We start from the raw sequence: 27991 nt of genomic DNA on the forward strand, positions 1-27991 counted from the left end.
CTTTCAGCTTGTAATCGCTTTCGATCCGAAGTATATCATTTGCATTAGTTTTAAATTAACTTTGTAAGCTCACTAGATTGGGAATGCAAGTAAAAGTTGATCATCAAAGAAAAGTTAATTACTGATAATTTCTTTTGAGACGCAAAATATTTTAAAAAAGTTATTACTGAACTTTTCGCAAGAATATAAAAAACTGATTAAAACTTGGAGCCTGAAAAGGTTAAACATAAACTGTCAAGAGTTTCGCATTCGAAAGCGAAGATAAAGTCAAAAGTAAAATAGTGCGATAATGTGTTAATTTACATTCTTAATCACTATAAATCATTACACTATAAATGGTGTGCAAATGTACGGTCAACTTGATTGAATTGGAAAGGTAATCAACAACCTTTGACTATTTTTTCCTTGTGTATCATTAATTAACTGTTGAATAATATTGAATGTGCGAATGATGAAAGGTTCTTTTGACCATTAGATGACCATTAAAATGAAACATCAATTAAATAACAAGAAGAGAATAAAAATCGTTGGTAAAAGTAAACTTTCATTTAAACTCGATCATAGAATTGATTGATGAAAAGTAAATTCCAGTCAACTCGTGACATAAGCTAACCAAACTAGATTAAATTGCTTGTAAATAAAACTGGTTAAGGCTGTAAATTGTGATAAAGAAAAGTGAATAAAGTTTTATTGGGATTGAACTGATTGAAATGTTGCAGACTGAAGTTGACAAGATGAATAGAACAGTTCAATCTGTCAGAAACGCGTAAAAAACTGGATAATTTAATAATAACATTAAGCATAACATTTGGTTGATTCGAAACACAGATATTAATTTAGCAACAGAACATGGAATGAGTTCAATTGTTTTAACCTTAACTTCTGAGCCAGTAAGCATAACTGTTTCAACTGTCATTACAATTGTAATAAATTTGCAGTTAGTCTCAGCACCAGAAACTAATATCTTGTTAATCAACTTTTATTACCTTCCATGACCGTCATAACCATGAAAATGTTTCACGATTTCACAAGTTGAACCACTTTACAAGACTAAGCATTTTGTATCCAATTTTACTTTGTATTTGTTTCTTTTGCCAATTGAATAGCAATTTTTCATGCTCAATTGTTTATCCATTTTATTTTCATGTGAACTAAAGTTGAAAGCTCGTTATGTGAGATTATTTCTCATATTTTTGAATCAATTTGAGCTGAGAAAACCCATGAATTAATGAAACACTATTGAGATTTAATGGGTTTTCAAATGAACCAAAGACCTTTCATTATAATTATGGCAACTTTTTCAATACAAAACATAATGTGACAACTTTTCATTCAATTGCACTTAAAGTTTCCAAATTTTTCTTTTGTTTCATTTCAATACTTTCTTCCGACATTTCATCATTCACTACTTACCATGGTTGCTGGATTGATGGAACCAAAAGATCTAATGTAAATTTCACAGGCAACTGGAGTTGCTTTTCCTGTTGACAAAGAAACAATTTAAATTAATTGCAATTGAATTGGGTTGAACAATTGAATCAAATTACAATTCATTCCATCAGAATATTTTCAAAATTTATTTTTCCATAATTTTCCATCTCACAATTAACTAGAACTTGAAGCTTTTAATTAACTAGTTCATTCAATAATTGAACACAGTTCAAGCTTTTTTAATGTAACCTGATTAACAAGTTTCAACTTTAAAGTCTATTGTAAAGTGATTTGGTTTAATTTTAATGAAAATATAATTTGAATTAAAGTGATGAGAAACTGATTGTTTTACAACTGCTAATGAAAGTGATACTCTTATGGTTTGACAAATGATGCAGAAAATTGCAAGTTTCAGGGAAAACAGAATCATCTAATTTCATGATGAACAGTTTAATCTTACCTTTTAAACTTTCCGGTAAAGCACGTCTATCATAACCTTTAAGAAGATGATCCAAAATGGAAAGATCATTTTCACCTTTTATTTGGCCTAAAAGTGAACTTATGTAAATCAGACTAAATTGATGGGTGAAAAAAAGAATGATAGAGATTTAATGAAACATCAAAATCAGAGGGAAACACAAAAGGTGTGATTATTGAGAGGATAAAGTTAAAGGGTTAAAGTAGCTTGACAGAGACACAAAAGGTTAGGAAATTGGCTTCAACTTTTTCCTTTAATTGCTTTTTGTAATGTCATTTATTACCTTAATGAAGTTATCCAGAGAAACATTGTTGTTGATACAAAAAATAAAACGATGCAGTTAAAGATTCAACTTGAACGGATGGATGTTTTGATGATCAATAATTGTCCATTTTCATGTTGATCAATTGTTGTAAAATGTTTATCCATGAAACAATCAAAGGCTTGTTTTTGTGGACATTCATTTTTACTGATTGATTTTATTCATGAAACTCGGTGATAAACAAAACTAAAACTTTATGGTAATCGCTCGACGGTTAACTTGTTGGTAATACAAATTATTGTTTTCACGGAATCACTTCAAATGAAAATGATCCTTTCCACTCTTGCCATTGCTCATATCATGTACCATCAACTCTGTTTGTTTAAGTTCTTGTAAACTGATTTTGGTTCAGCATGAGAATGCGCTTCTTTATTTGTTGATCTTCAGTGCTGATAAAACATGCGCTTTATATTATGTGCTACTCTTTGTTCAGATAAATATCGTTGGAGTGACAATAAAATCATTCAATTCTCAGCATTGGAAGCTTGTACGAGACTACTCATCTCAATGGGTTAAAAAATCAACTTAACAGATTATGTCTAAGTTTTGTAATAACCAGTTTTAAAATGATTATTTAGTAAAGTTATTCAATCGCCTTAACGACAATACGACAAATACAATATTATTTCAATCAAATGTATTTACAGTTATCTTGACGTGATAAAGCTCCATCTGTTGATTGAGATTCAACTTAATAAGTAACTAATGAAATGAATCTAAAGGTTAGATTACATTGTAATGATGAGATCCCAGATAATACTGTGAAATAGCTTATTTACAATGAATTCAGAGCAACTTTTGTAAAATAATTTACGTCCTTAGAGATCATCATGGTTACTTTTTTACAGTCGATTCAAAATAGATTAGCGGAAAATGAATAAAAAAAATCGATCAAATGAAATTGAACTTAGCACATACTGAAATCTTTTATTGAATTACTGTAAGTGGACTTGTTCAGCGCCGATCACTTTTAGTAAACAAATCATCAATAACCTTCGAGATCTTTTGATTTTAATTTCACAATTGTTTATTTGAATGATTTTGATTGGAAAATATATTGATACATGAATTAAAAGGCAATAAAAAAAAGAATAAAAATTGAGGTTCAACGATTTAACGCTGAAGATTTGGGACATAAAACTCTCAATTTAGTCAGTATCAAATGAACGAATGTAAAAATTGTTGGAACATCGTAATAAATAGAAAAGCCGAACCAAGTTCCCAGACACGCACCCATTTGAACCAAACAGTCAAGTAAAGTCATTCTAGGATAAAGAGTAAGGGTGAATGTAGGCTCGATAATTTCGTCGATGAAAATGACTGACAAATTGCCAGCAACTGTAATTGGATCACGATCTTGAATAGCATAATAGTAGTGTTGACAATCAAATTGGCTGTAACGGTCATAACAAAAGTCGATAATATCTTCAACTCTTTCTATAAATGTTATGTTGTCACGATTTTCATAGTAAACTCGAAAAGGAAATCGATAACTTGAGTAGGCTGGGATGGTTGACTTTGCAAAGTGTGTGTTTAACAAGCTCAATGATTTGTTTTGAAAACATTGGTCAAGTATCGACTCTCGGTTAACCATTTGTCCTCTACTATCCTTATAAGTGGCACAATCAGAAGCATATGGAGAGGGAAGAAGATTAAGGGTTAAAAGAACAAAATTGTAACGGAATTGTTGAACTTTATGAGCATCAATTGATTGAGTTATCCATTTAGATAGGATTCCGTGAGGTATAGTATCGAGATGAGTAAAGGTCAAGTAAAAGTATTCCAATTGAGATAAAAAATTGTGTTTCATGTAAAGGAAAAGAAGCCCATAAGTTATGGGCTCAGTATAAATGCCATCTTTACTTTTACTTACACTTAGATTATTGTTGAGTTTACAGGAAAAAGTATAACAATATCTGAAATAGCGATAAAAGTTGAATATTTGACAATGTTTTTCAATGGGCTGATTGAGTTGGTCAAGCAAGTCAATTGATTGAAACAGTTGTTCGGGTTGGACAAGGGTTTCGGTTATTTGACTAATGGTAAGATTGGCTGCTAATTGAAGGAATAAACCTCGATGACCAAATCTATTAATCAGTCGAGTCAGTTGGGTCTGTCTCTGTTCGAGAGTCAACATGGACTCAATGTCATCTTCATCAAAAAGGACACGCTTTAACTCTGGATGAAGCTCGAAAAGTTTGGTGTAGTTGACCAGGTTTACAGTTTCAAAGCAAAGGGTAAAACTAGGTAAAGAAGTAATCATTGGTACATGAACATTGACACGAGTTCGCATGTCAAATTGAAGGTAACGTTGAAGTATTGTGAGCAATTGGGCTGAGAAACCAATGAAACACAAAATCTTGAATGTACTTGACAATAATTTGAAATGGCGAGTTGAGGTTGACTTTGTTGGTCTTGGTGAGGACGAAAGTTTATTTTTTTGATTAAACAAAAATTTGCTTGATTTAAGACGATTTTGGTAGTTTTTCATGACTCTTTACGAATTTTCTGTGTTTACTTTACTTTACTGGATGATCAAGATTCAATCTTGAACCTCATTTCTTAAATCGAGTTTTGGTTTTGTTTTGAAAAGAGTAACATTGCATTATTGAGCGTAAATGTTGTTACATTGGAATAATAATTCATGAGAAACAACAGTTTTCATGTAAATTGTAATTACTGAAACAGTTTCCCACAAATGTTTGTTATTGATCGAGCAGCTTCTAATAACAATGACTTTGAAAGGGTTCAAGATAAGATATGAAAACACGACATTTTCATTGTTTATCAAACTGATTAAGAAAAGAAGTTGAATTTTATCAACAATTTGGTGAACTTTAGGCAAAGAGTAAGGTAGGAAGAGACAGCAGTGGTTAAAGTGCTGTTCAAAGAAACTCTGTTCTTGCGATCTCGCGATAATCAAGTGATTAGTTTTTTTATCTCAATTTTTTTTTTTTGCAAATTGTTTCCTCCGGTGGGATAAGGCAGAACTTGCATGATAACCTTTCAGACAGCAGCTCTTCTACTGTTCGTTACTCTCTGATTTTAGGGCAGTGAAAATGATTAAAGTTGCAAACTGACCATTCCAGACTTGACATCAATATTCGAAAATAGAGATTAACACAAAAACGTCTAAGATGGATGATAAAATTATCACAATTATAATCAATGACGCGTCACTAATCATTGGAACCAATCAGTGGTACTTCAACTTTTGCCTTTCCTTAAAAGCAGCTTGTTTTTATTGTTACCACCAATTTTGATACTTTTCATGTTTTTAACTTTTCTCATTCTGGTTCTTCAATAATCTGTTATTAATTTTATTATTAAGTTTTATTGTTAAGTTTAATTCAATCGATATCATCATTATGGGCTGTGTTCTTAGTAGAAATTCAATCAATCCTAATTTGGTAGCTCATCAAATAATCAATGGAACCGGATTTGATGAATGGCCAACATATTCATTTGAAGGATTCACCAGATCTTGTTATTGTGGTAAAGCTTGTTCCCATGGATTCAATGGTGTAAACTCAGGTTGCCAAACTGTTCGAACGAAACGAACCATTAATAAAACGAATATTGGAGCGATCAAAAGACGGCATTCGTTTGGTCACCCGGCCAGAGCGATATTTGCTTTGTTTAATGACTGATTCAAACTCATCTGACGATAAAAACTGACCATGTAACTGACCAAGTATTACTGTTAAACATTAACAAAATATTGTTCATTTCATCTAGTTTAAGACAAATTAGTCGCGATATTAGTACATAAATACTTAATATTTCGGCCTCGTTTCAACACTTAGTAACAATTTTTCTGAGATTTCTGTTTTCAACTGCTGCTCACCAAGGCAACAATCATTTGTATCTTCAATTTCTTAATGAGGATTCGGTCAACTCTTATGAGAGGATTTTAATTTGGTGTGTTGTCTTTCTTAGAAAATAAATTAACATAATTGATGTTAAATATCTATTGGCATATAATTTATTAGAGATGTCGATAGATTTGATAAGGAAACAGGACGAAAATAAATAATTTAACAGTTACATTAAACTTATTACAAGATATGAAAAAAGATAAAAGGGCCAAGTAAGATCAGAACAGACCAAATCATTTTCCTTGGCCTTAAAATCCAAATTTGTTGATTTATCCATAAGATTCCATCTGGTTTGTGTTGGAATAACCATCTTTTTCGTAGCATTCTGGAATTTTCAAAATATGTCTTCCTTTGCTTTCTAAATCGTGCCCATATCCTTTTGACTTCATGTGAAGATAGTTACTTCAAATGATATGGATTAAGATCGGTATGAATTTCGTCTTTTTTAAAATATCCGCTTGATTCATCGCTAGATAATCAACATCAGTATTCATTAATCCAGGTCTATAATTAACTTCAAATTGGTTTTCTAATCAATCAGACTAGCCATGTAACTTGAAGGAATGTTTCATTAGCTAAAAATTATTTAACATCTGACAAGTTGTGAGTTTTATTTATGATCTGATTGAAATTGTTGATACGTTGAAGCAGCATATTCATTGGAAGATAACGGTAGCAATGACAATGATGATATTGAAGGTGCCATTGAAATTGTAGCAGTAGCTGTTGAAGCAGCTGCTTTTAAAGCCTCTGTAACAATTACATTTGAATAATTCAGTATTTTTGTCTCGTTCATGTTTTTCGGGTCAACAGTTAAAGCCAAACTCTGCCTACAAAGAGCTCCAATAGCCGATTGCTTATTAGATTCACTTCGAGTTCTACTTTTACTTCTTGATCTTCTATTAATAAAAGAGGCGACTTTTGATGTTAGAGAGCTTTTACTTGATGACCTAATGATTTCTGATGAATCCTTTTCCTTTAAACTCACTTGCGAATCTTGACTAGTTCGAGATTTAACAATACTTCTTTCTGATCCAAGAGAAGTCAACGATGTCGAAGACGGTGATCTGTTATCTTGGCTAACATTGGATAATGGCTCCAAAAAATCACTTTTACATGTACTTGTAAGACTGTTGGTTGAAATATTTTCCACATTTCCCAGTCTCGATTCAGATTTTTGACTAAATGAATTAAGGGTTTCTTGATTTGAAGATGTCTTTGGTGGCGGTGATGGTGAATGATTTCTATTAATTCGAGTAAAAAATATATTCTCTTTTGGTTCACATAGAACATATTCAGTTGTGGGTGTTTCCAGTAATTCGTCCATGTCTTCATAATTCTTATCATCTTGATCAGCAGTACATTTTGATCCCATTCGTGAAGGCGATAAACGGATTGTATAAACTATCGGTGACGGTGATTGATCTTCCTTTCCTTCTGCAATAGATATTGCTGAGTTACTGACAAGATTCCTGTTCACTGCTCGAATGGAATATTTGAACTTTCTACATGGCTCGGAATGCCTTCGCTCTTCTCCAGCCATGGACATTACTTGTCCTTCTGGAATAACTTGAAATTCAGAGCCTTTGGGGCCTCCAGATAAGCCACCGCCAATTGAACCTCCAGGATAATCTTCATCGATCATCGGTATACCGATGTAACGGTCATGGCCGGATGAGGACGATGATCTTAAATTAGATTGAGTTGAATCTGGTGTATCATAATTGTAAGATTGAAATGGGTTATTCATTGAGGCCGATGAACTCTCTTCGAATCCTTCATTGTGCGTAGATGACGATGTTTCCGAGAAGTGATTGAAAAACAATCTATGTTTATACAATTCTCCCCATGAATCATTTCTCTGGTCTGTTAACTCTGAACTAGACCTTGAGATGGAATGATTTCCATAAGATAAAACCATTTCTCTGGTCAACTCTTCTGACTTTTGCGATTCTAAACTTCCTACTTGCTCTTCAATTCCTTTTTTATTATTCCCTGAGGAAACTTTAGTTCGCCGTGAAAAATGTGAATTTGTTCGCGGTCGACACCATTCTGCCACTGTAAACGATTCCTCGTCCTTAAATGAGCTCTCAGAAGAACTGGAAACATTATCATGAGATCGTCGCCATCTATTACGAGGTAACCTTAAAACATACGAAGTTCTTTCAGCGTCATTCAGACTTGAACTTTCACTTCCTTCTGGTCCACTGAAGCTACTGATATTATCACCTGAATTCTGATGATGTCTTGAGGTAAATTTGGTTTCATCAGAATAATTATTTTTAGTGTCACTATAATCATTGGGCATCAAATCAGTCGGCAGAGATGATGTAAATAATTCCTTTATACCTTTCATTCCCTGAAAAAACAAGATTATATTAGTACTTGAATATGAATATATATGATAAAAATTAGCAAAATAGCAAAATATTAATATTAGTCGTCAGCAAAAGATTAATAGAAACTAACAAAATGCATTGATAATTAATATGCATAATCGATTAATAAATAGAAGATAGTAAAAGTAAATTGATTAAATTAATTTTACTTTGTTTCTCAGAAGCGGTTAGATGAATGTTCTACTTTGTTGTAAGAGTATTTGCTGGTGATAACTTGGAATGGGTAGGAAGATTGGAAATAGGTTTGTCTAATAAATGACTAGGTTACAATGCTTTGATGGATTGGAGATTTGGTTATTTGTCTGGTTTTCTTGTTAATCTTATGGTGTGAACAATTATATCTCTCCATTTAATGAACTTTAAAATTAGCCAATATGTTGGAATGAGTTATCCCATCTGCCAACCTCAATTTTTATCCTTTCACCATCATCGAGACATTCTGAGGAGCTTCCCGTTCGAGATTGAGCTTGCGAAGCCAGTTTGAGAAGTTCCATCTTGAGTTGTTGTACTGTTTCACTAAGTTCACTTGTTTCCTTTTGTATCTTTGGCCAATCTTCACTGATTATCCAAGAATCTACATCTAAACCTGAATGATATCCTCTGCAAAGAAACGAAATTGTGTCAGTTGAAATTAAACAAGCGGGTAATTATGGGTAATTGAAAAACAACTCACTTGATTCCGGTTTGTTTGTAATTTAAACGTTCACTTGATGACCAAGATCTTCGTTGTCCATATTGTGTACGTTTAATGTTTGCTGTTGGTACATTAATTGTTCGATTTCCATCTTGTAACTGCGTTGAATGTAGTTCTGTTTTCATTTTCATAGCTGAAACTTCTCGGTTCAATAGTTCCCAGCGTAATCGGCAGATTTGTTTCGTTCTCTCAACCAAAGCTAATTCCAATTCCCGCGCCTAAAATTGGAATAAAATCAGGATATTTTTGATGAAATCATGAAATTATTTTGAAAGTTCATGGTGTACAAACCTTTTCTAATAAACTAGTAGAGAGATCATGGAGCTTTATCACATTCTCTGGACAGCATTTTAAAACACTTTTGGTTCTTTTTCCTGAACAATGAGAAAAATCGTAATTATTCACCCAGCAACCTTAAAAACTAAAAACCCCTGTTTACAGTTACGGTTAAATACACACAAACATGTTTGTTATGTCTATCTTTTCTGTTGGTTAACAACAGGCTATGGTTATATTTAAAATTGACGGTTCGATCTCAATAAAATACTAAACTGACTAATGAATTTAACAGCGAACTAATTTTTGAACACTTTAAAATATTCAAAACTTAGCTTTGGTAAACAGTATGCTATAAGCGATAAGAATTCTCACTTACCTGTTTCATGTTTATCATCTGCTGTATCACATTCAGCTTGAACACTAATCTCTTGAAGATTTCGCATTTTACCAATTAATTCAATTGCCAGTTTCGCTTGTTGTTCACTGTGATATTGGAAGCTATCCTGTGATCGATATAATTACAAAATTAGTCTAAAACTTTTAATTTACACCAGGAAAGGTTCAATATAGGGAACGTAAGATACTTACTTCTAAAGCTTCTTTATCAGCTTTAAGTCGTTCACTGCATAGCTGAAGCTTTTCAACTCGATCCTTCAGTTCACAAATTACTTTATTTGATTCCTTAGTGTTGTTCGATTTGTTTCCATGAATTTCCCACAGTTTTTCACGATATTTTTCTAATATTAAGTATCATTAAAATTGAAAAGAATTTTGAATTGTAAACAAAAATATAATATTCTTGCAGAGAGAAAGGGTGACTTTGCTTTTGCTGTTTACATTGCTAGAGTTAGATAATAGATTTGCTAAGCTGTAAGCTGTGTTAATAGGGTGTCACATGAAACAAAAGACTGTTGTTTTTGTTTACTCTTTTATCTTACCCATTTCTTTTCGATGTTTCTCATTCATTTCATCCATTTTTGAATCTAATTGTTTTAATTGCATCTCTAAATTGCGGCAAACGTCCTCTTTGGCATTTAATTTTTCTAACAAAAACATATTGGCCTCTAAAAGTGAAATGTAACCCTCATCTCCGGCTTCTCCAAGTATCTCTTTGGTCATCTCGTAAATGTCTTGTTTAGAGCCAACAATAATTGTTGACCCATCTGGGTTTACCGTTACCATACACTTTTCCCCATCGCCCCATACTGGAATTGTGGCTGGTTGAAATTCGGACGACGATTCTAAATTGAATAATTGACGAGCAACTTGTTGCTGTTGACGAATCAAGTGGGCTCGTCTTGAATCTATGTCTTCTGTTACTCCAGCTGGTAGTAAAACAGACTCATACTCTGAACAAGGATCAACCTGCTGAAGTGATGGCAATGAAGTGCTGGTTATTTTACTATTTTGATCTTTATTGATAGCTGATGTTAATCCATTTTCACTACTCAATGGATCCAATAGTGAGCTTTCAGACCTGGAAATGCATCTATTCAAAGGATGTCGTGTTTGGTGTCTTCCTGTAGATGAAGAGCGCATCTGTGACTTTTCCTGATCAAATAGTGATGCTTCCAAAGAGGGCGGTGAACCAAGAGTTGTACATGAACTAGGACCTGGACTGGAATCAAGTAAAGTCATAATTGATGCTTCTGGACATAACCCTTTTTTTGTTTCCCATTCATAAAGTTTCTTGGTAAAATCATCTGTTATTCCTTCAAAACGGAATTCCCCTTCTGAAGTTCTTACAAATACTTCTTTTTTGGTCCCCTTTTCAGTTGCTAAAGCATCTTCTTTACATTTTTGTAAAACTTTGATTCGCTCCTCAAATTTGGTTCGTTCACGGTCGAGTTTTTCCTTCTCTTTATTAGCTCGTGTTAGCTCTTTTTCAACCCAATTAAGATCTTTATATTTAGCTCGATATTTTTCAAGTTTTCGATCTGACTTTCGTTTCTTTAATTTTGGCAGCGAGGTTTTTCGTTCAACTTTAGCAGCAACTGGCATTCTAGTCGATGAGCCTCCCAGTCCAAAGCCATCGGCACCACTTCCTACTCCTAAAACATCTCCTGACTTAATTTTTTCCCATTCTTCAATTTTTTTCCTGAAATCTTCACTTAAATTGCGCTGAAGCTCCTGGACTAAATTAAGTACTGGCTCTGTAGCTGATTCACTTAAAGGAAGCATATAATCATCGTCCTTTTCGCATTCACCATCATCGCTTCTGTCCATTTCTTTCGATCTTACTTCAGCATCAAAAACCTCTTCATAACCATTTGCTGTTTCTCCATCTCCATCTCCATCTTCACCTGATCCAGTTTCATTCTCATTCCATGCCATAACATAGTTAAAAGAAGTATCAGATGACATTGGACTTGCTGGTACTGATTGAATATTTGTTGAATTCAACTCAAGAGAGGCATTAGCTGATCTAGGAACACCTTCACTAGCATTGGCAAAAACCTTTCTCATTTTTATCCATTTGGATCTTCGTTTTACTGGAGGTGACATACTTGGCATTCGCTGTGATCCAGTCCATCTGGTGTTACTGTTACCTTCAATTGATCGATATCTTGATTTAGCATATTTACAAATCGCTGTGGTATCAATGGACGAAATTGGCATATCATTATGAGAAGAAGGAATAATCGAATCAGCATTGAGTGCTGTCCCTGTTTTTCCTGTTTTTGTTTTGGTTGATTTTTGTATTGCTGAAGATGATGATGTTGGACTCTTGCCAGAGCGATTGAGATTTTCTACTAAATATTTGGAGCATGAATGAGAATTACTGGAAATATCGCCTAAGCTTTTGGATCCTTTAATCCCAGATCCCAATGTTATGGAAATACCACTTTGAGAATTTTGCGAGACACTATTATCATAATCATCATAATCATTTTCGTCAACTTCACCAGATACTTTATGATCATGATTATCTTTTTTCACATTTTCAGGATCATTCTTTCTGCTTCTTGATTCTGATTTAATTGATGATCGATTCAGACTGTTCTTCCTGCTGGATATAATGCTTTTTATTCCTAATATACGACGTTCACTTCCCCCTCTTCCGGTCAACTTAAATCCTTTGTCAATATCGCTACCGCTCGTGGCTTTCGGATACATGGAAAATAAAGTGAAACAAAGCAAATTGAATGAAATAACAATTGATATCGCACATGTCTCACAAGTTTAATCAACATTCTGGATCACATGCAGCCATTTTCATCACATCATTCTTTCCTAATGAGAAATTTAATTATGGTCTCATATGCAATAACTAAGTGAAGCCTTTATATTTTGGCTCATCCTGTCCTTATAATGATGCACAATTATCTATTTAATGATATCATTAACTTTTTGCAGTTCAACTTCAGTAAAAATATTCGTATACATACCATCGCAGTTGACAAATTCCGATCCACTTGCGTTACTAGCTGCATCGCCACAGCCACTTGTGCTTTCATTTTGTGACTTTTTACTTTTTCCGTCACTTTTTTCAACTAATGAAACTGGAGCATTTGCTTGACTCGTCTTATCCCAACCCAACGCTGTTTTCACTCTTGACCATCTTGGAAATCTTTTGGATTTGATCACTTTGGCTCTTTCACCTTGATTTAATATCTCTTCATGCCCTACTGATTTGGATCTTTCGCGCGCCAATGTACTCATACGTAGCTCTCTAGTCGTTCTATTAGCACTTGGTTTGATTTCACTTTCATCGGTTGTTTTAGAAGCACTAACTTTATTTGTATTTTCCAAATTGATGAAAACTCCATCATCTGATGCAGCTTCAGTATCTCCTCTATCTTCCAGCGAGTGGTATTTCTGACGAAAAAATTCGCTGAAAAATTCTGAAAATTCTGGATCATCACGAATATCTTGATGTAACTTGGTCAACAGTTTCATTCCCTCCAAGAATTGTACTTTCTTTTGTAACTTGGAATTGGCTTCTCGAAGATCATTCAATTGCTGCAACAATTTATAAACATTATCCCATGGTTCTTGATTTATTATATTATCGCCATTTGAAGATGACAGCTCCAGTGGTGTTTGGTTTGCTTGTTGATGATTGTCATTATCATTGTTATTCGTTTGGACGATTTCATTGAGTAACTTTCGATCATTCAATGAATAATTCGGTGACACTAATTTGGATTTTACCTCATTTTGTGAGTAATTCATTATAAATTAGTTAAACTTATTTTGATTCTTATTATGAACTCACACGTTTTTTATCAATTATCTTCCAGATTACAGTGTTTTCATCTAAACCAACCAAATCACAATGAGATGTAAGAGAATTACCATAGAAAAGCAGTTAAAATTCACAAAAAAGAAACATTCATAACTTAATCAGTAGACGATAAAAATAGCTTTAAAGATTCAGCATTTATGCATATTCGTGTATCACAAAGAGAAGAAGTAAAGAATTGGAAGGTTGAAGATAATATTTGTGTCATCAGAATCGAAGGCAAACCAAAAAAATCCAAAATGCAACTTTCCTGTTATTTTCCATCATCAAAATTAACATCACAGTAATTGGTTACTTTGACAAACACTAACATCATCACCACAATGTCACAGACTGTGTTTGCAAATCAAAATCACCTGAGAATTAGATGAAATTGGATAAACAATAATAACATGAAGGAGTGCTAAATGGAATTGATGGTTGATGAAAAAGGGAAGAGAAAAGAAGAAAACAAACAAAAGCAAAAAATTACAAGGAAAGAAAGGGATCAATAAAAAATGACGGAAATGACCACGATTAGTTTCTGTCGTAACATAAGATGATTATTATCAATCCAAGAAGGGAGAAATGATTGTGAGTAAGTTCAGGGAGACGTTGAAGAAAAAGTAAGAAAGAAAGAAAGAAAAGGAAAATTCGTACTGAATTAAGTTTACTCACGAGGCATGTAAAATCGAGGTCACTGGTAGAATCGTAGTTGAGTGAAGCAAAATCTAGAAACAGGGAATACTAAATGCAGAGGTAGATGAAGATTTAAAAAAAGACGTAAAGATGATTGTGATGATGAAAAAGGACTAGGACAGAGAGGGTTAAAAGATGAGTTTATTTTACAGTTGAACAAAATAAAGGAGATGATGAAGATGATCACTTAGCTGGTCAATTTGCTCTCCTTTTTTACTTATCATCTTTCTTTCACTTTCAAGTAAAAAGTTGACATTTTTTCTTTTTCTCACTTCTTGTTTATGGTTAGTTGACAGGAGATGATGAGGATGATGATGATGACAGTGAAAGTGGGTTTTAGTGGGAGGAAGTAACTCTAAGATTTTTCCTCTTTTCTCGTTTTTCTTTTAGCTTTGAAAAAAGCTAAGGTGAAAAAGATGATGATGTAAAAAAAGATCTTTCAAAATAAAAGATTAGCTGATGATGTTGGTCGGAGTTGAAGAAATGAGCTTATCCAATGCTGCTTGTTTGTTTTTTTTCCTTGCATCCTCTTCGTACTAAAAGATCTCTCTCCCTTATTTGGGTTATATCATCTAGTCAATTCTCTAGAAATACAAATGCAAAGACGATGATAATAATGATGACGATGATGATGAGGGTGATGATGATGAAGACAAGATGATGAGAAAAGAAACTGTTAAACATCGAAACTATTTTATCCTTTTTGGCTCACATTCAAATTTTATTTTTAGCTGTAATTTTTTTCCTCCAAACACAGTTACCATCAATTTGTTTTTCCCCTCTGTCTTCATTTTTCTCACCTTCCACTCTCATCTTCATCTTCATTCCCGTCTATTATTCATCTTTATTATTCTCTTCTGTCTCCATAGTCTGTCGACTTTAAATACCATTGGAATTGTAAACAAAACTTGAGCATTGTTTCTAGCCATTATCATTATCAACACACAATATTAACATCTTCAGCTTCACTTTTATTTTAATTACTTACTTTACATTTTAAAGTGTTTTTTAATAACCTCATCATTTTATATTTATAAATAGTATCGTTAAATATTGCAGTTGATTTGGTAGAAAAGGTCAATTGTGTTTAAATTTTCAGTCGTATTTCCATAATCAGATGTTACTAACTTATTAACAATAAACCCTTTTTGAGTAGAAATGGCAGAAAAAGATCGAACTCTAATAGAAGGCTCGATGGCTAAAATTATGGTCATTAGGAATCTAAAGAAAAATTTAAGCGAACTACATCCACGGAAATAGTCAGACCACCAAGGTTACTGAGAAATTTGATCGAAAGCCGAACAAAAATCGAGTTATTGAATTTGTGATCTGATTGAGCTTGACCTTTTAAAATTAAAGTACTCGAGAAAGATCGACCGACCTAAAAAGTACAAAAATAACTCATTAATTTATAAATTTTTGATGATTTTGGTCTTCACTCAATCATTTGAGTCAACAGTTAGTCAACGGGAAATCAAAACATGACAGATCGATCTCAGAATCGATCTTCTCATTCATAGTCGATCTTGTGCTCAATCTTGCAATTTTTTTATTCGAAGATCGAGCTGGAGAATCGCCGATCCTGCCATCTCTATTTTTGAGCATCTTTACAAATTAAGAGATCAGTGAAAGATGAAAAAACAAATCTTTATTGACTTCAAATATTTTGCAATATCTTTTCATAGATGGCGCCCTTTTGTAGCCCTGACAACTTTCCGGACACGGAAAATGCAGACATTTTGAATTTTTCTCGCAAAGCATATTATAGTCAGGGTAGCCTTTCGATATCGACATCTTTGTTTTCACCTTTTTGCTCTAATTTTCATTATTTGATCACCTAAAATTACTTTAAATATGGCTGTTGACGTTTTACCACCAAGCTTCAGCAATAACCACAATGAAAGTAAACTTTTTCTTGGAGGCTTAAGCTGGGATACTTCTGAAGGTGTGTTTCAACTTGTTCATCTTCATATGTTTATTTAGTATTCATTTTTTATCTTTTTTTTCAGAGGACATTCTCAATTACTTCAACAAATTTGGCCAAATTCTCGATGTCACTATTAAATATGACCCAGTTTCTGGTCATCCTCGAGGTTTTGGTTTCATCACTTTTGTTTCAAGTGACTGCATTGACAATGTAAGTTTCATTTCCTCCTCACCCTTAATATTTATTGTATCATTGTCCTATAGCTCTGATTTCTATTATATCATTTCATTTTCATATCATATCAGGTCTTGAGAAATGGTCCACACACTCTCAAAAATAAACTCATTGATCCTAAACGAGCTAAATCACGACCAATCAGTAAGAAGGTTTTTGTTGGAGGCATTGATGCTAACACTTCTGAGTCTGAAATTCGACGTCATTTCAACAAATTTGGTAAAATCGAAGGAATTGAGTTACCTTATGATAGGCAACGTGGTAAGAGACGTGAATTTTGTTTCATCATTTTTGAGAATGAAGAAGCCGCCGATGTTGCCGTTAAGGAATCTAAGCAAACAATCGATGGTCGAGAATGTGATGTAAAAAAAGCTCAGGTAAGTGTTTTTTTTGTTTGGTGTTCAAATTTGAAATGCAATTTTATTCTAATTCTATTTCAACTATTTTCAGCCCCAACCAGTTGCTCAGCAACAGAAGCGAATGCAACAAACGCAAGCCCAAGTGGCCGCAAACTACGCTAACGGAATGTTTGCTTACGGTTATGAAGAATATGCCTGGCCTGATCCATCCGCTGCTGCTATGGGTGCTGGAACAAGTGGTATGCACGATGTGCGCAAAAAGAAAAAGAGTAACAATGGAAACTTGCATGGTGTCGAACCTGCTTGGAACTACTATATGTGATCCTCTCTTCCCTCAAAATGCTAAATATATAGCCCATTTCACATGCAAAAAATCGTTGGTGAACTCCGAAACTGAAAAAAACTTATCTATCCCGATATTGAAAAAAAACTTATCTATCCTGATATAAACATTCATTTTTTTATATAATCTATTTATTATAATCTTTACGAGACTTTCAGAAATCTGACGAAGATTTCGTTTCAAGTGGTCTCATCGTATGATCTGATGATTGGTCTTCTAAAATCGACACCGTTTGGTTTTTAATTGACCATTCTGTACTTTTTATCGTTATTTAGTCGATATTTCTATTATAGTATTTCCAAGAGATTCTTATTTATATTTTTATAGATTTTGTTTTTAACCGTCCAAAAATTTTATAGCATTTTTTAGTATGGCTTTTTTAAAGTTGATCTCAATTGTTAATTGTTAACTTTTTTTAGAAACAATTTTTTAAATTCGTTTTTTAGATTAACTTTATCTGATTCAAAATCCAATTGTTTTTTGATAAATGATACTTGTTAAATGATTGTTAAAACTATTTCTAAATTCGCTCAATCATTTGACGTAACAATTAATTCCATGCAACAAAAGATTGCCTTCTAATGACCATTTATCGAATCTGTTGCCAAATCAAATAAAAATACATATGATCGGTGTAAATTGATTTGTCAACTGTTGCCACTATTCGCGTCAATACGGTATTTTTTATATTTTATTCAAAATTCCGTCTGGTTAACATTTAAACTAACGAAATAATCTCATCACAACGAAAAACCTTTGACATTGTTACTCATGATTTTGCTTGTAGCTTTAATTATCAGGTTAATGTAAGCTCTAGTTTTCATCTTTTATCAACATGGAAATTTTTATTCCCTTTTATTATAATCGTTTTTAAATCGTTACTGTACATTATCACAGCTGCGTAAAAGGGGAAATTATTTGATCAAATACCAAAATGGATTTCAATTTTTCAATTTTTAATTTGAAATCGACAAGAATTTCAAACTGATAATATTGTACGATACGTAACTGAAAAACTATCAAAATCTATCAACTGAGATCTATTTTATTGAGTCAATGAAACAAAGTTAACTAAAGTAGTTTCTATTGCAACCAAGTCAATGGGAACTGTCATCAAAACTGTAATGCTTAACCGTAAAGGAAAATGAAATCAATTATTAGACACATTTAAAGATATAAATTACTATTATATTTAACTGTATTCTTAATCACTGGAACAACTTTTCAACTTTCCTTTGGATTGACTTGTAACCGTTGCCATGATCCATATTGACAAACATATCAATATCAACTTTGAGGTATTCCTTGTATAAATGTATTTTTAATCGAACTTATCACCAAATTGTATGTTTAAAGGGAAGGCGAACCAGAAGAAACAGTCTAAATTATGGGCAAAAAACATTTCAACCTCATTTTGTTTGCTATTTTGGTTCATTTCGAAGCCCCTTTTTTGAACCGACTCAGAGGTTTATTTGGCTTTACCCAGTTTCCATCATCTAATCTGGTTCCTTCCATCTGTATTATAACTTGTTTCCCCTTCTCATTTTAACAGTTTCATCAGCTTATTTTTAGCTTAGTACCTTTCAAGCTTCACAACAAATCATCGAGTTGAACTCTTTCAGGCAAACTTTGTATTAACCGAGTCGAAAACAGTTGAAAAACAAACACAAATATCAACAAAAGTTTTTATTTTTTCCTCTGGCTTTTGTTTAATTGTTTAAATCTGTTGTGTTTTGTGTTCAATTGTGATTTAGTTAATTAAGAAGAAACAAATAACTATGGCCAATCGAGTCGGACCTCGTGGATTAACTTTCCTTGGAGCTGAAAAGGTAAACAATTTACATTTTGCTTTTCTTCTCACTTTGTTTCCTCTTTTAATACCATTTAACGTTAAACACTTTTAACAATCAAATTGATTCGAAAAGGATTTTAATTGAAATAATTATGTCTATACAAATAAGCATGAAAAATGTGGTGAAATCAATGTTCAACTGGAGAGTTGCATTGGTTTTTATGATTTTCACTCGTTAACTTGTGTTTTGTTTGAAAGCAACTTTCATATTTTACAACAATTTACATTTTTCGTTCAATTATATCTCAATAAATAAAGAACATTCGAGAAGGTAAACGAGATAAATTTGCTGAATCTGAAATTGGTTTATGGGTTGAAGCTGTTCTCGAAGACTGTATCCCACCAAAGCCTTTTGAGGAGCTTTTCAAAGATGGTGTTTTATTTTGCAGGTAATACACCGGGAAACTTTCAATTAATATTTATTAATGCTTTAAAATCGCCTTTCTTTTCTTGCTACGAATGATCAATTGATTATCTTGGACAGAGTTATGAATATCATTAGGCCTGGATCAATTTCAAAGATTCAGAAACCATTCACCAAAGATGCTCATATGGCCAATTTGAATGCTTTTCTTGATGCCTGTCGAAGCTTTGGAGTTCCTGATGATCAATTATTTGCTCCGGAAGATCTTTGGGAAGCCAAAAATATTCCCAAGGTTGTCCTTACCATGTTATCAATTGGAAAGAAAGTGAGTTACACTTTCATCTTCTTTTCCTAACTTTTCCAGTTTCCATCGCCATCTTTTTTGGCACCTTCAGCATCAACTTCCAACACAAATATTAACTGCTCTCAATTATTTTGCGGTTAACAAAAGGCAAATCTCAACTAACGATTAACAAACTGTTTCTTATTCTGATTACCCAATGACCATTGAAGCTGTATGATTCAGGATGGGAAGGACCAAACTTGGGCCCAAAACCAACTGGAGAGATCAAAGATTGGCCTGAGCAAGTTTTACGAGCCAGTGAAGGTAATATTTAAATTCATATTTCAAATGTTATGATGAAAAATTCGATGATAAACGAAATCAAAATAAGTTGACAAAAGAGTCAAGCCAGATATTACTTATAATTTTCAATGGCAATTATTTGTTGGCAATTTTTCCCTTCAATTTGATTATCCAAAACAATCCATTATTTGATGATTGATTTTTTGATTGGCAAAGAAAGGATTGATTGGCTTTCTTGATTAAATTGATTAGTATCCAATATAAGGATTAACATTGGCTGCCAATCAGATGATGAACAAAGTTGGGTGAAATTTTTTTATATTTGCATACATTTTGAGTATAATGAGAAAGAAGATGATGATGATGATGAAGGAGGAGGAGAGAGACCTGAGAAGCTATTCTGTTTTTACTTTGAATGTAAGATGAAGAATGAAGTTTTGGTTTCATGGTAGGTTTTAGGCCAAAAATAGGTTCCAGGTAACGTTGAAAAGTTTTGCTATGGATTCTGTTCCTCTTTTTTAGTAACCCTAATTTAGGTATTGTTGATTCAGTTTTAAACTTGATGCTGTTCGGTCTCTCATGGCAATAAATAGAGGTTGAACGCATGGGCTTTTCAAAGTTGGCAAATTGTTGAGAATTGAATAGACACTTTGGGTTCTACAGTTAACTGTTGCTTCAAGTTAATGTTGATGGTTACCAAAATAATATTACAACTGAGGAGGACGAAAAAATGAGTTTAAAATGAGGCTTGATATGTTCATTGATTCCACTTGCAAGATAAATTTTTCAAATTTTTTAGTCCAAAGTTATTCATTGACTTGTCACCCATTTTTTAATATTCAATATTGTTCACCTACATTGTTAGTTTCTTGGTCGATATTATTACTGTTAATTCACAGATAAATAGATTAGCTTCCATGGCAAACATGTTTTAAATCGTTAATGGTTTACTCGATAAATGATTTTGTTTACATCCAATTAAAAAAGCTATTAGAGAAGTCATGCATTGGGCTCAAGTTATAAATAGATGATCTGAATTTCTGATTTTTCTTTACTGGGTTTCTTTCATTTGTTAAGCAAAACCAATTTATTCAATTAAATTGGGAATCTTTGAGCTTTTTAATTGGATGGCTTTAGCGATCATTTTTCCCATATTTAGACAAGTTTATTCTTAACTTCGTCTTGGCTTAGCTCTTGTCAAATTTTGATGTCGACATGATACCATTCAAGTTTATCGGGTGAATTTCATAACATTTGATATTCGACTTGATTATCCTTCGTTGAATCTCACTTTTCAATTGTTTCCAGCTCTTATCCCGGCTCAGTATGGAACCAACAAATTTGCCAACCAGAAAGGAGTTCGCATTGGTGGTGTACGAGATATAACACCAAAGGTTACTGATAAGACAAACAAGGAAAACATGAAAGAATGGTCTGAGCAACAATTGAGAGCATCGGAATGTAAGTTTATTCAAATTCTTTTAAACACCAATTATTAAATTAGCGAAACCATTTTACAATATATAATATTTAACTGGAATGGAATGGAATAATCAAACTAGATTAAATGTAACAACTCCATTTACATTTAATAATGCTTTAGAATATTGAATTTAATTTAGTTCATTCCTTTTTTCAAATCAAAGTTATCAAAACTTTGTCTAACAATCATTAATCTGATTCAATGTACCATAATCAATGAGCATTGAACAAACAGATATTTCAATTTCCGTTCACTCTCTTTCTAACTAAATAATTACAAAAATCCTTTCACAAGAATAAGTATTAAACTTTCAACTAATAAACTGACTTTTAATCAAACGAAATTGAAATACAATTGTAAAAACTTTCAATTTCAACATTCAACTAAATCTGAATGATTAAATTAATTGTTTTTCTTATTCTCTGAGAAAAATAAGAGGAAAACTAAAACTGCTAAATTGTTATGAAAATTTCCTGAATCCTAATAATATAATCTTTGGTTTACTAAACTTAACAAGAAAACTTTTAGAGTTTAAAATAAAATTTAGCTGTTAGTTGATTCAGTAATGTTAATTGTTGCAAATGTCTGAATAGCAATCATTCCGGCTCAATATGGAACAAATAAATTTGCCACTCAAAAAGGCCTTAGAATCGGTGCAAGTCGAGATATTATGCCAAAAGTTTCGGATACCTCAAACAGGGAAAACTGGAGGCAATGGTCAGATGAACAGTTGAGAGCAAGTGAAGGTGAGTTTATTTAAATCAACCAGCATAATGACATCAAGTATTTACCATCAAGCTCCAACTTGAAATATTGATTGCCTCTGATGAATTTAGCCATGAGTGAGTTACCTAAAAATGACAAGAAAATTACAAAATTAATGAATGGGTTTGTTTCTGGTTCTCAGTTGAACAAGTGAAATAATGAGTGCAAACTGCAGTAATTGGACTTTAGCTAACATTCATTCAAGGTTTTGTATCAATTTTCACTTTGATACGATGAAAATTTCATGAATTTTCTCAAATTCAAGTGTAAAATTTTACTTCGTTAGATTTTCTTTTTTTCACATGCAATTTAAACCGAACAATCGATTTAGTAATTTAATCTTAAGGTGATTTTTGATGATTATTTAATTGTGGACTTGTGAATTTAGCCTAAAATTTTTCAATACCAATTTTGTAATTTACAAAATTAGCCAACTATTCAAGTCACGCTAATTAGTAAGAAAATCAGGAATAATTAAACTTCAAGTTCCCGGTTCAAGAACTTTATTGACCTTGACATTGGTCTTAATTATCTTGATTAACGTCGCATATGCAATACTTTAAGAAAATACTGATTTTAAAGTGATTTAGTTCATATACGAAAGGCTATTCCATCATTTTCCAGGTACATTGTGAGAGAAAAAAATACATTTCTTACCTTCCACTTGAGAAACACCAGCAATAATTTTATGATATATCGCTTTGAAATGGCAAAACAAATGTTTAAGTAACAAAACGTGATTAACCTGAACTGAAGATATTTGGAAGGTAAAACAGATGAATGGGTGATGATATCGAATTCATAAGCTACACAGAATCAAAGAAATAAGCTAAATGGACGCCTTTCAAGGCTAATTGATGTTGATTGTTTAGTTGGAATATCCCCGAAACTGAATGTACGTCAACAGTGAATCTGAATTACAAAAAAAAGAAAATGAAATTTACAACAGAAATTTAAATGAATAAAAAACGAAAATAATCGTCAACAGTGAATAACAAAAGTCAACAAATAACAAGAGAAATCACCATTCAAATCCATATAATCGAGTCCTTGTCCTTCCTTTTTAATTGATTAATATTTAGCCATTTTTGCTCAAAACATCGTTTAGGTTCTGACTTATTGATATTTGTTTTGTGAAAGATAATTGAGAGTTAAAAACAAAAAACAAAGCTCAAATAAGATCCTTGTTCCAGCCTGAATCTGGCATATTGTTTCGATAGCTCAGCCGTTTTTATATCAGCAACTGTCGAAGTAAACAGCCAGAAAATATTTTAAATTGTTATTAGATTCAAAGTAAGCTGATTGTTTTTAATACTTTACCTATTCTAATTGAATTTATTTGCTCGCTTCTGATGTTATCCTTTCCTCTGTTCATTTTACAATCCATTATTACACAAATATAGCATCAACTACTGAAATTTGTAAAATTTCATTCAATGATGACCTCATATTGTGTGTATCACAATAATGGTTAGTTGAATATATCACCAGCATCAAATTGTAGCCATACGTTGATTATAGAGATGAGAGCAACAATTCAACGGCGGTTAAAAAGCCAAACAAAGTAAGATAACAGTATGGGTTGAGATGAAAAGAGGAAAATTACATTCCATGGTGAAAGTAGGCCTCCAGGCTGAATATCTATGAAAAAATGTTGCCTGAAAAGTAAGCAAAAAACCAAGATTATAATAATTACCAATTGTTAAAATGTTACATTGAGGAAAAGGACATTGATTTTGGTCTCCTTTCTTGCAAGTTTGATCAGAGTTAGAGTTAACTATTATGATTAGATCATTTTAGGTTTATTTATTCACCAATTTTCATGCCATGGTACTAAACCAGCTATGAATATCTGCGTACTTGATGGAAGCAATAATTTAAATAATTCCATATTTTTAGATATCTTGCAAACGTTTTTTACATAAAAATGATCAAGGTAAAAAGTACGAATTACATGAAATACTTACACCTAGAGATTAAAAATGTCAGCACAAAATGAATAAGATTGATTAGTTATTCACCAAACCATATTGTATCATTACTGATTATTTGGTTGATTTGATAAAAAGCTACGTGAAGTATCAACTTGGAGGTTAACAAAGAAATGAAGAGGCAAATATTTGACTGAAAACCAAACAGATTAAATCATCCATTGTCTTGGAAGCAAACCAATCTCAAATCAACTACGAAAAAGAAAGGAATATAAATGAAATGAATTGACTTACCATAATAACGATGCTTAATTAATTGAGTAAGTGAGGAAAATTCAGGAAAATAAAAGTAAACATTATTAATCAATCATAAGATCGGTTGGGATTTGAAAACAAAGACATTAATCACATGTGTTTTTGTGAGAAAACTGATGTAACCATAAGTGACAGCCAATCAGCATTGCTTGCAGATCTGAGTTTAAAATTCAAAATCTGGGAAATCAAACCTTGCGGTTAAAGTTTAAAATGTTTTAGTTCAATTATGTATTTTATTGATTTATAATTAATTTTGATTTAGTTTTAATATAAATATTTACTCATCATGTTGATTGACCAGTTGTATTTGATTGTAATACACACGGAAGTGTAATACAACGTATTTTACTCTACATTTACATCTTAAACCCATTTGTAAGTTGTTGCTCTTTTTACCATTGCTTTTCAATGAGATTTCAATTTCAACTTTGTTTCCTCAATTAAATCTGGTTGTCACTATCGGAAAATGTGATTAAATTCATTGATCAATTACAACCTTGTCCCTTTAATAAACATGATGATCTCACCGACAGTGAACAATAGAGTGTCCAGAGAGAATGATGATTAAATAATTATTTCAATGAGAGTTGAGAGGAAAAGAGTTAACGCAGTGAAGAGGCAAACAAAACCAAAATTAATCAACTGATCCCAAGATCGTATTGGTTTATCATTGCTGATCATCAAATTAACAAACATCATCTTACAGTGAAAACAAAAAGATTGTGATATTTCTGTTAAATTAAATTATCAAGGACAAAATTCATTTTTAATCAAAATAAGCAACAAATTCAACAGAGTCAACATGATAATGGTAAAGGCCAACTCAGATCTTTTAGGCTCGTACACCTTCAAATAGTTTATCAACATATATCACATTCATGAGATTAAATTAATATGCAAATCAACAATCAAAATATCTAAATAACAACAATAAGGAATAATAAATAGCCTTAAGATGATCATCGTTAGATAAGGCTTTAGATGAAATTGACCATGTTGATCAACCAAATCTTCAAACACTTTTTTGCATTGAAACTCGTTCTGTGCAAATGATTACATGCTGAGGATACCAATAGATTAATTGTTTAATTAACAATCAATTGAAAGGTTAACAACCGTTCAACGATTGTAGTTGATCAACATTCACTTTTATACTCTATTATTACATGTATTACCATGTAATATCAATACTTCCTCACCGTTTGTTTAAATTATTTGATTGATTGTTATTTATTACAATGACCTTAGTTTAATAAGCTTCAACTGAAAGCTTAAATGATCAGATTTCTTTAATGAATCAATTGAAAAGCAAACTTGATTCTTCCCCCGTTTGCCATAATTTAATAATTACATCAATTATCCAAATTGTTTTGACCTTATAATTGCTCGTTTACATTTGACATATAAATCTATCTCTGATCATCTCGAGAGTCGACAATTTAGATTTACAATTTTAATATTAGTTGCCAACAAAATGTCAACAATGTACTTGAAGGCTCTGGTCAATGTTACCCAAGGTAGTTGAATTGTTTGCGATATTGCATGATCATTTCATGATAATAGACTGACCAAATTAAAGGTTTTAAACTTTAATTGTGATTGATGAGTTGAAAGTAAATATTAACAGAACAAAATTAATTTCACAGTTTTCATTTAATCACGTTGAACATCACAAAACCACAATTCAAACTGTTTCTAAATAAGTATTCAAATCAATTTGAGATGGTCAATTATACATAGTAAGGAAAAAATTTAACCAGTTTTTCAAACATATCAAACGAACCACGTAAAAGCAAAACAAAAACAAGCAATTGATCAAACAAATTACCTAAATTATCATCAACAAACTAAACTAATTAGCTCAACAATTTGTGGGGTTACATATTAAACAAACACTCAATAAACGTACATAAACAAATCACTTCTAACCTTGAAAATTGAAATATTTATAAAACTGGAACATTTTTTAGATTCAATTCATCAACTAAACTTACAGAGTTGAATAGATTGGTTACGATTGTGATGATGTTCACGTTCAGGATCATGTTGATGATAAAGCATTAAAGTTGAATATTTTGAATTTTTACCCAAATTTCTGGTGCCTTCATCATATATCATGGTTTCAGTCGACTAGAATGTTCATCTTCAAGGGAATAACAAAACTGAATCAACCTGACTTGTTTCATGTTCAGTCAAAGTCACTTCAGTTTCATAAATAGATTCTTGGAAACCATGAAATTTTTCATCTCTTAACTGAAACAAAAACAAATAATGTTGCCAGTTTTACAAATTTCAGCTCAATCTTGTTCAAGTTATATTAATAACAATATACAAGATGTCTTTGAAAGATCAATCAAATACAAGTAAAAATCATTTCCATTAAAAAGATGTTTTCCATTCATTCACACTATCTATGGTAATTTCAACAATTTAACTTGATTGCTTTGAAAACCTTATCTAATTGCTAGATGTAAACTAAAGTCTTCGGTAATTCGGTAGTTCCATTGATAATCAATGGACCTCTTAAAGATCAAAAACCTCTTTTCTGGTTAACCAGTTTTTTGGTTTTTTGGTGTTTATATTCAATTAAAGTGTTTTTGATTGATTTTTGACTGTAAAAGCTAAAATCACAATTTTGGTGGTTTCTGTTTATGATTTTAGTGAAAGATTTTTCTTATAAAATTTGTAATTCATCTCGGGGTTGATTGAAATGAAAGTTTTCTGTATATTCAGTAATTTCAGCTGAATTACTAAAAATCTTTACAATTGTAATCTAATTGTGTTTTTGTTTATTTTTAGCAATTGTACCACTTCAATATGGAACCAACAAACTTGCTTCTCAGAAAGGTATCCGATTTGGTGGAGCTCGGGATATTTTGCCAAATGTTCAATACAAAACAGCCGATAAATCGGAGGAATAAATTGAACAGTTAAAAGTTAAAATCATCAAGCATTACTAACAACAGCATGAACCGAGGCAGCAGCACCAACAACAGCAGCATTATTGGAAACAATGACAATATATGGAAACAATTTAATTATTTTAAATTGAAATTGAATGTTAATGAATAAAAGAAGCGAAACAAACCAAATTAAAATCACTACTTAAAGTGTTAATTGATCAGTTTTTAATTGTCACCATTGTTCTAACTGATTCTTCAACTTCCCCTCCTTTGATCCTTTAATGCATAATAAGCTGAATTTATGAAATAAATGAAGAATCTTGAATAAAATCTGATTGCAATTGAAATGCAAATGGAATCGGATGCACACAATGTAATAACATTGCCAAGTTACAGTTAGATTTGAGTTTTGACAGACGACAATTCAGACTAATTGAACTTTTGTCTGATTAGCTAAAATTAGGAAAGGGTTTGAATGAGAGTAAATCCAAAGGTCTTCAGCCTGATTAAAATGAATTACAATC

General features: G+C 32.2%; 4 protein-coding genes and 2 long non-coding RNA genes across 8 annotated transcripts in view; 3 read left to right on the plus strand and 3 right to left on the minus strand.

Annotated features, from left to right (window-relative positions):
* Positions 1-2519, minus strand: part of LOC107370334 (glycine receptor subunit alphaZ1-like) — a 30654-nt gene extending 28135 nt beyond the window's left edge. The window contains exons 1-3 of the mRNA XM_015938333.3: positions 2193-2519; positions 1892-2004; positions 1414-1481 (exon numbers count right to left, since the gene is read on the minus strand). Coding sequence (XP_015793819.2) covers positions 1414-1481; positions 1892-2004; positions 2193-2218 — 207 coding nt within the window. The 5' untranslated portion in view covers positions 2219-2519. The remainder of the gene's footprint in view (positions 1-1413; positions 1482-1891; positions 2005-2192) is intronic.
* Positions 2520-6193: 3674 nt separating this feature from the next.
* LOC107370308 (uncharacterized) lies at positions 6194-13732 on the minus strand. Its single transcript, XM_015938305.3, has 8 exons — positions 12871-13732; positions 10420-12585; positions 10070-10218; positions 9858-9984; positions 9494-9576; positions 9182-9420; positions 8913-9108; positions 6194-8468 (listed from the first exon to the last, which is right to left on the minus strand). Exons 1-8 carry the CDS (start codon positions 13655-13657, stop codon positions 6720-6722), a joined length of 5496 nt encoding a protein of 1831 aa, XP_015793791.2. The 5' UTR covers positions 13658-13732; the 3' UTR covers positions 6194-6719.
* Positions 13733-14170: 438 nt separating this feature from the next.
* LOC149094306 (uncharacterized) lies at positions 14171-14889 on the plus strand. Its single transcript, XR_016201101.1, has 2 exons — positions 14171-14304; positions 14796-14889. It is a non-coding gene; the product is annotated as an uncharacterized LOC149094306 (long non-coding RNA).
* Positions 14890-16168: 1279 nt separating this feature from the next.
* LOC107370309 (heterogeneous nuclear ribonucleoprotein D-like-A) lies at positions 16169-17394 on the plus strand. The gene is made up of 4 exons (XM_015938306.3): positions 16169-16350; positions 16415-16542; positions 16638-16943; positions 17017-17394. The coding sequence occupies exons 1-4, from the start codon at positions 16260-16262 to the stop codon at positions 17245-17247; spliced, it is 756 nt and encodes a 251-aa protein (XP_015793792.1). The 5' UTR covers positions 16169-16259; the 3' UTR covers positions 17248-17394.
* Positions 17395-18852: 1458 nt separating this feature from the next.
* On the plus strand, positions 18853-27797 carry LOC107370304 (myophilin). Of its 2 annotated transcripts, XM_015938301.2 has the most exons (7): positions 18853-19097; positions 19379-19509; positions 19605-19809; positions 19998-20091; positions 21379-21531; positions 22147-22299; positions 27364-27797. In XM_015938301.2, the coding sequence occupies exons 1-7, from the start codon at positions 19047-19049 to the stop codon at positions 27483-27485; spliced, it is 909 nt and encodes a 302-aa protein (XP_015793787.1). In that variant the 5' UTR covers positions 18853-19046; the 3' UTR covers positions 27486-27797. The 2 variants fall into 2 exon arrangements, with proteins under 2 accessions (XP_015793787.1, XP_015793788.1); XM_015938302.2 differs by lacking the exon at positions 22147-22299.
* On the minus strand, positions 21717-24671 carry LOC107370306 (uncharacterized). Of its 2 annotated transcripts, none has more exons than XR_001570591.3 (5): positions 24544-24671; positions 23639-23976; positions 23344-23561; positions 22976-23230; positions 21717-22404 (listed from the first exon to the last, which is right to left on the minus strand). It is a non-coding gene; the product is annotated as an uncharacterized LOC107370306 (long non-coding RNA). The 2 variants fall into 2 exon arrangements; XR_001570592.3 differs by having other exon boundaries at positions 24286-24627.
* Positions 27798-27991: the final 194 nt, after the last annotated feature.

The sequence above is a fragment of the Tetranychus urticae genome, chromosome 1, assembly GCF_039701765.1.
Source record: "Tetranychus urticae isolate SD_2017Ah chromosome 1, NJAU_TeUrti_SD_1.0, whole genome shotgun sequence".
NCBI lineage: Eukaryota > Metazoa > Arthropoda > Arachnida > Trombidiformes > Tetranychidae > Tetranychus > Tetranychus urticae.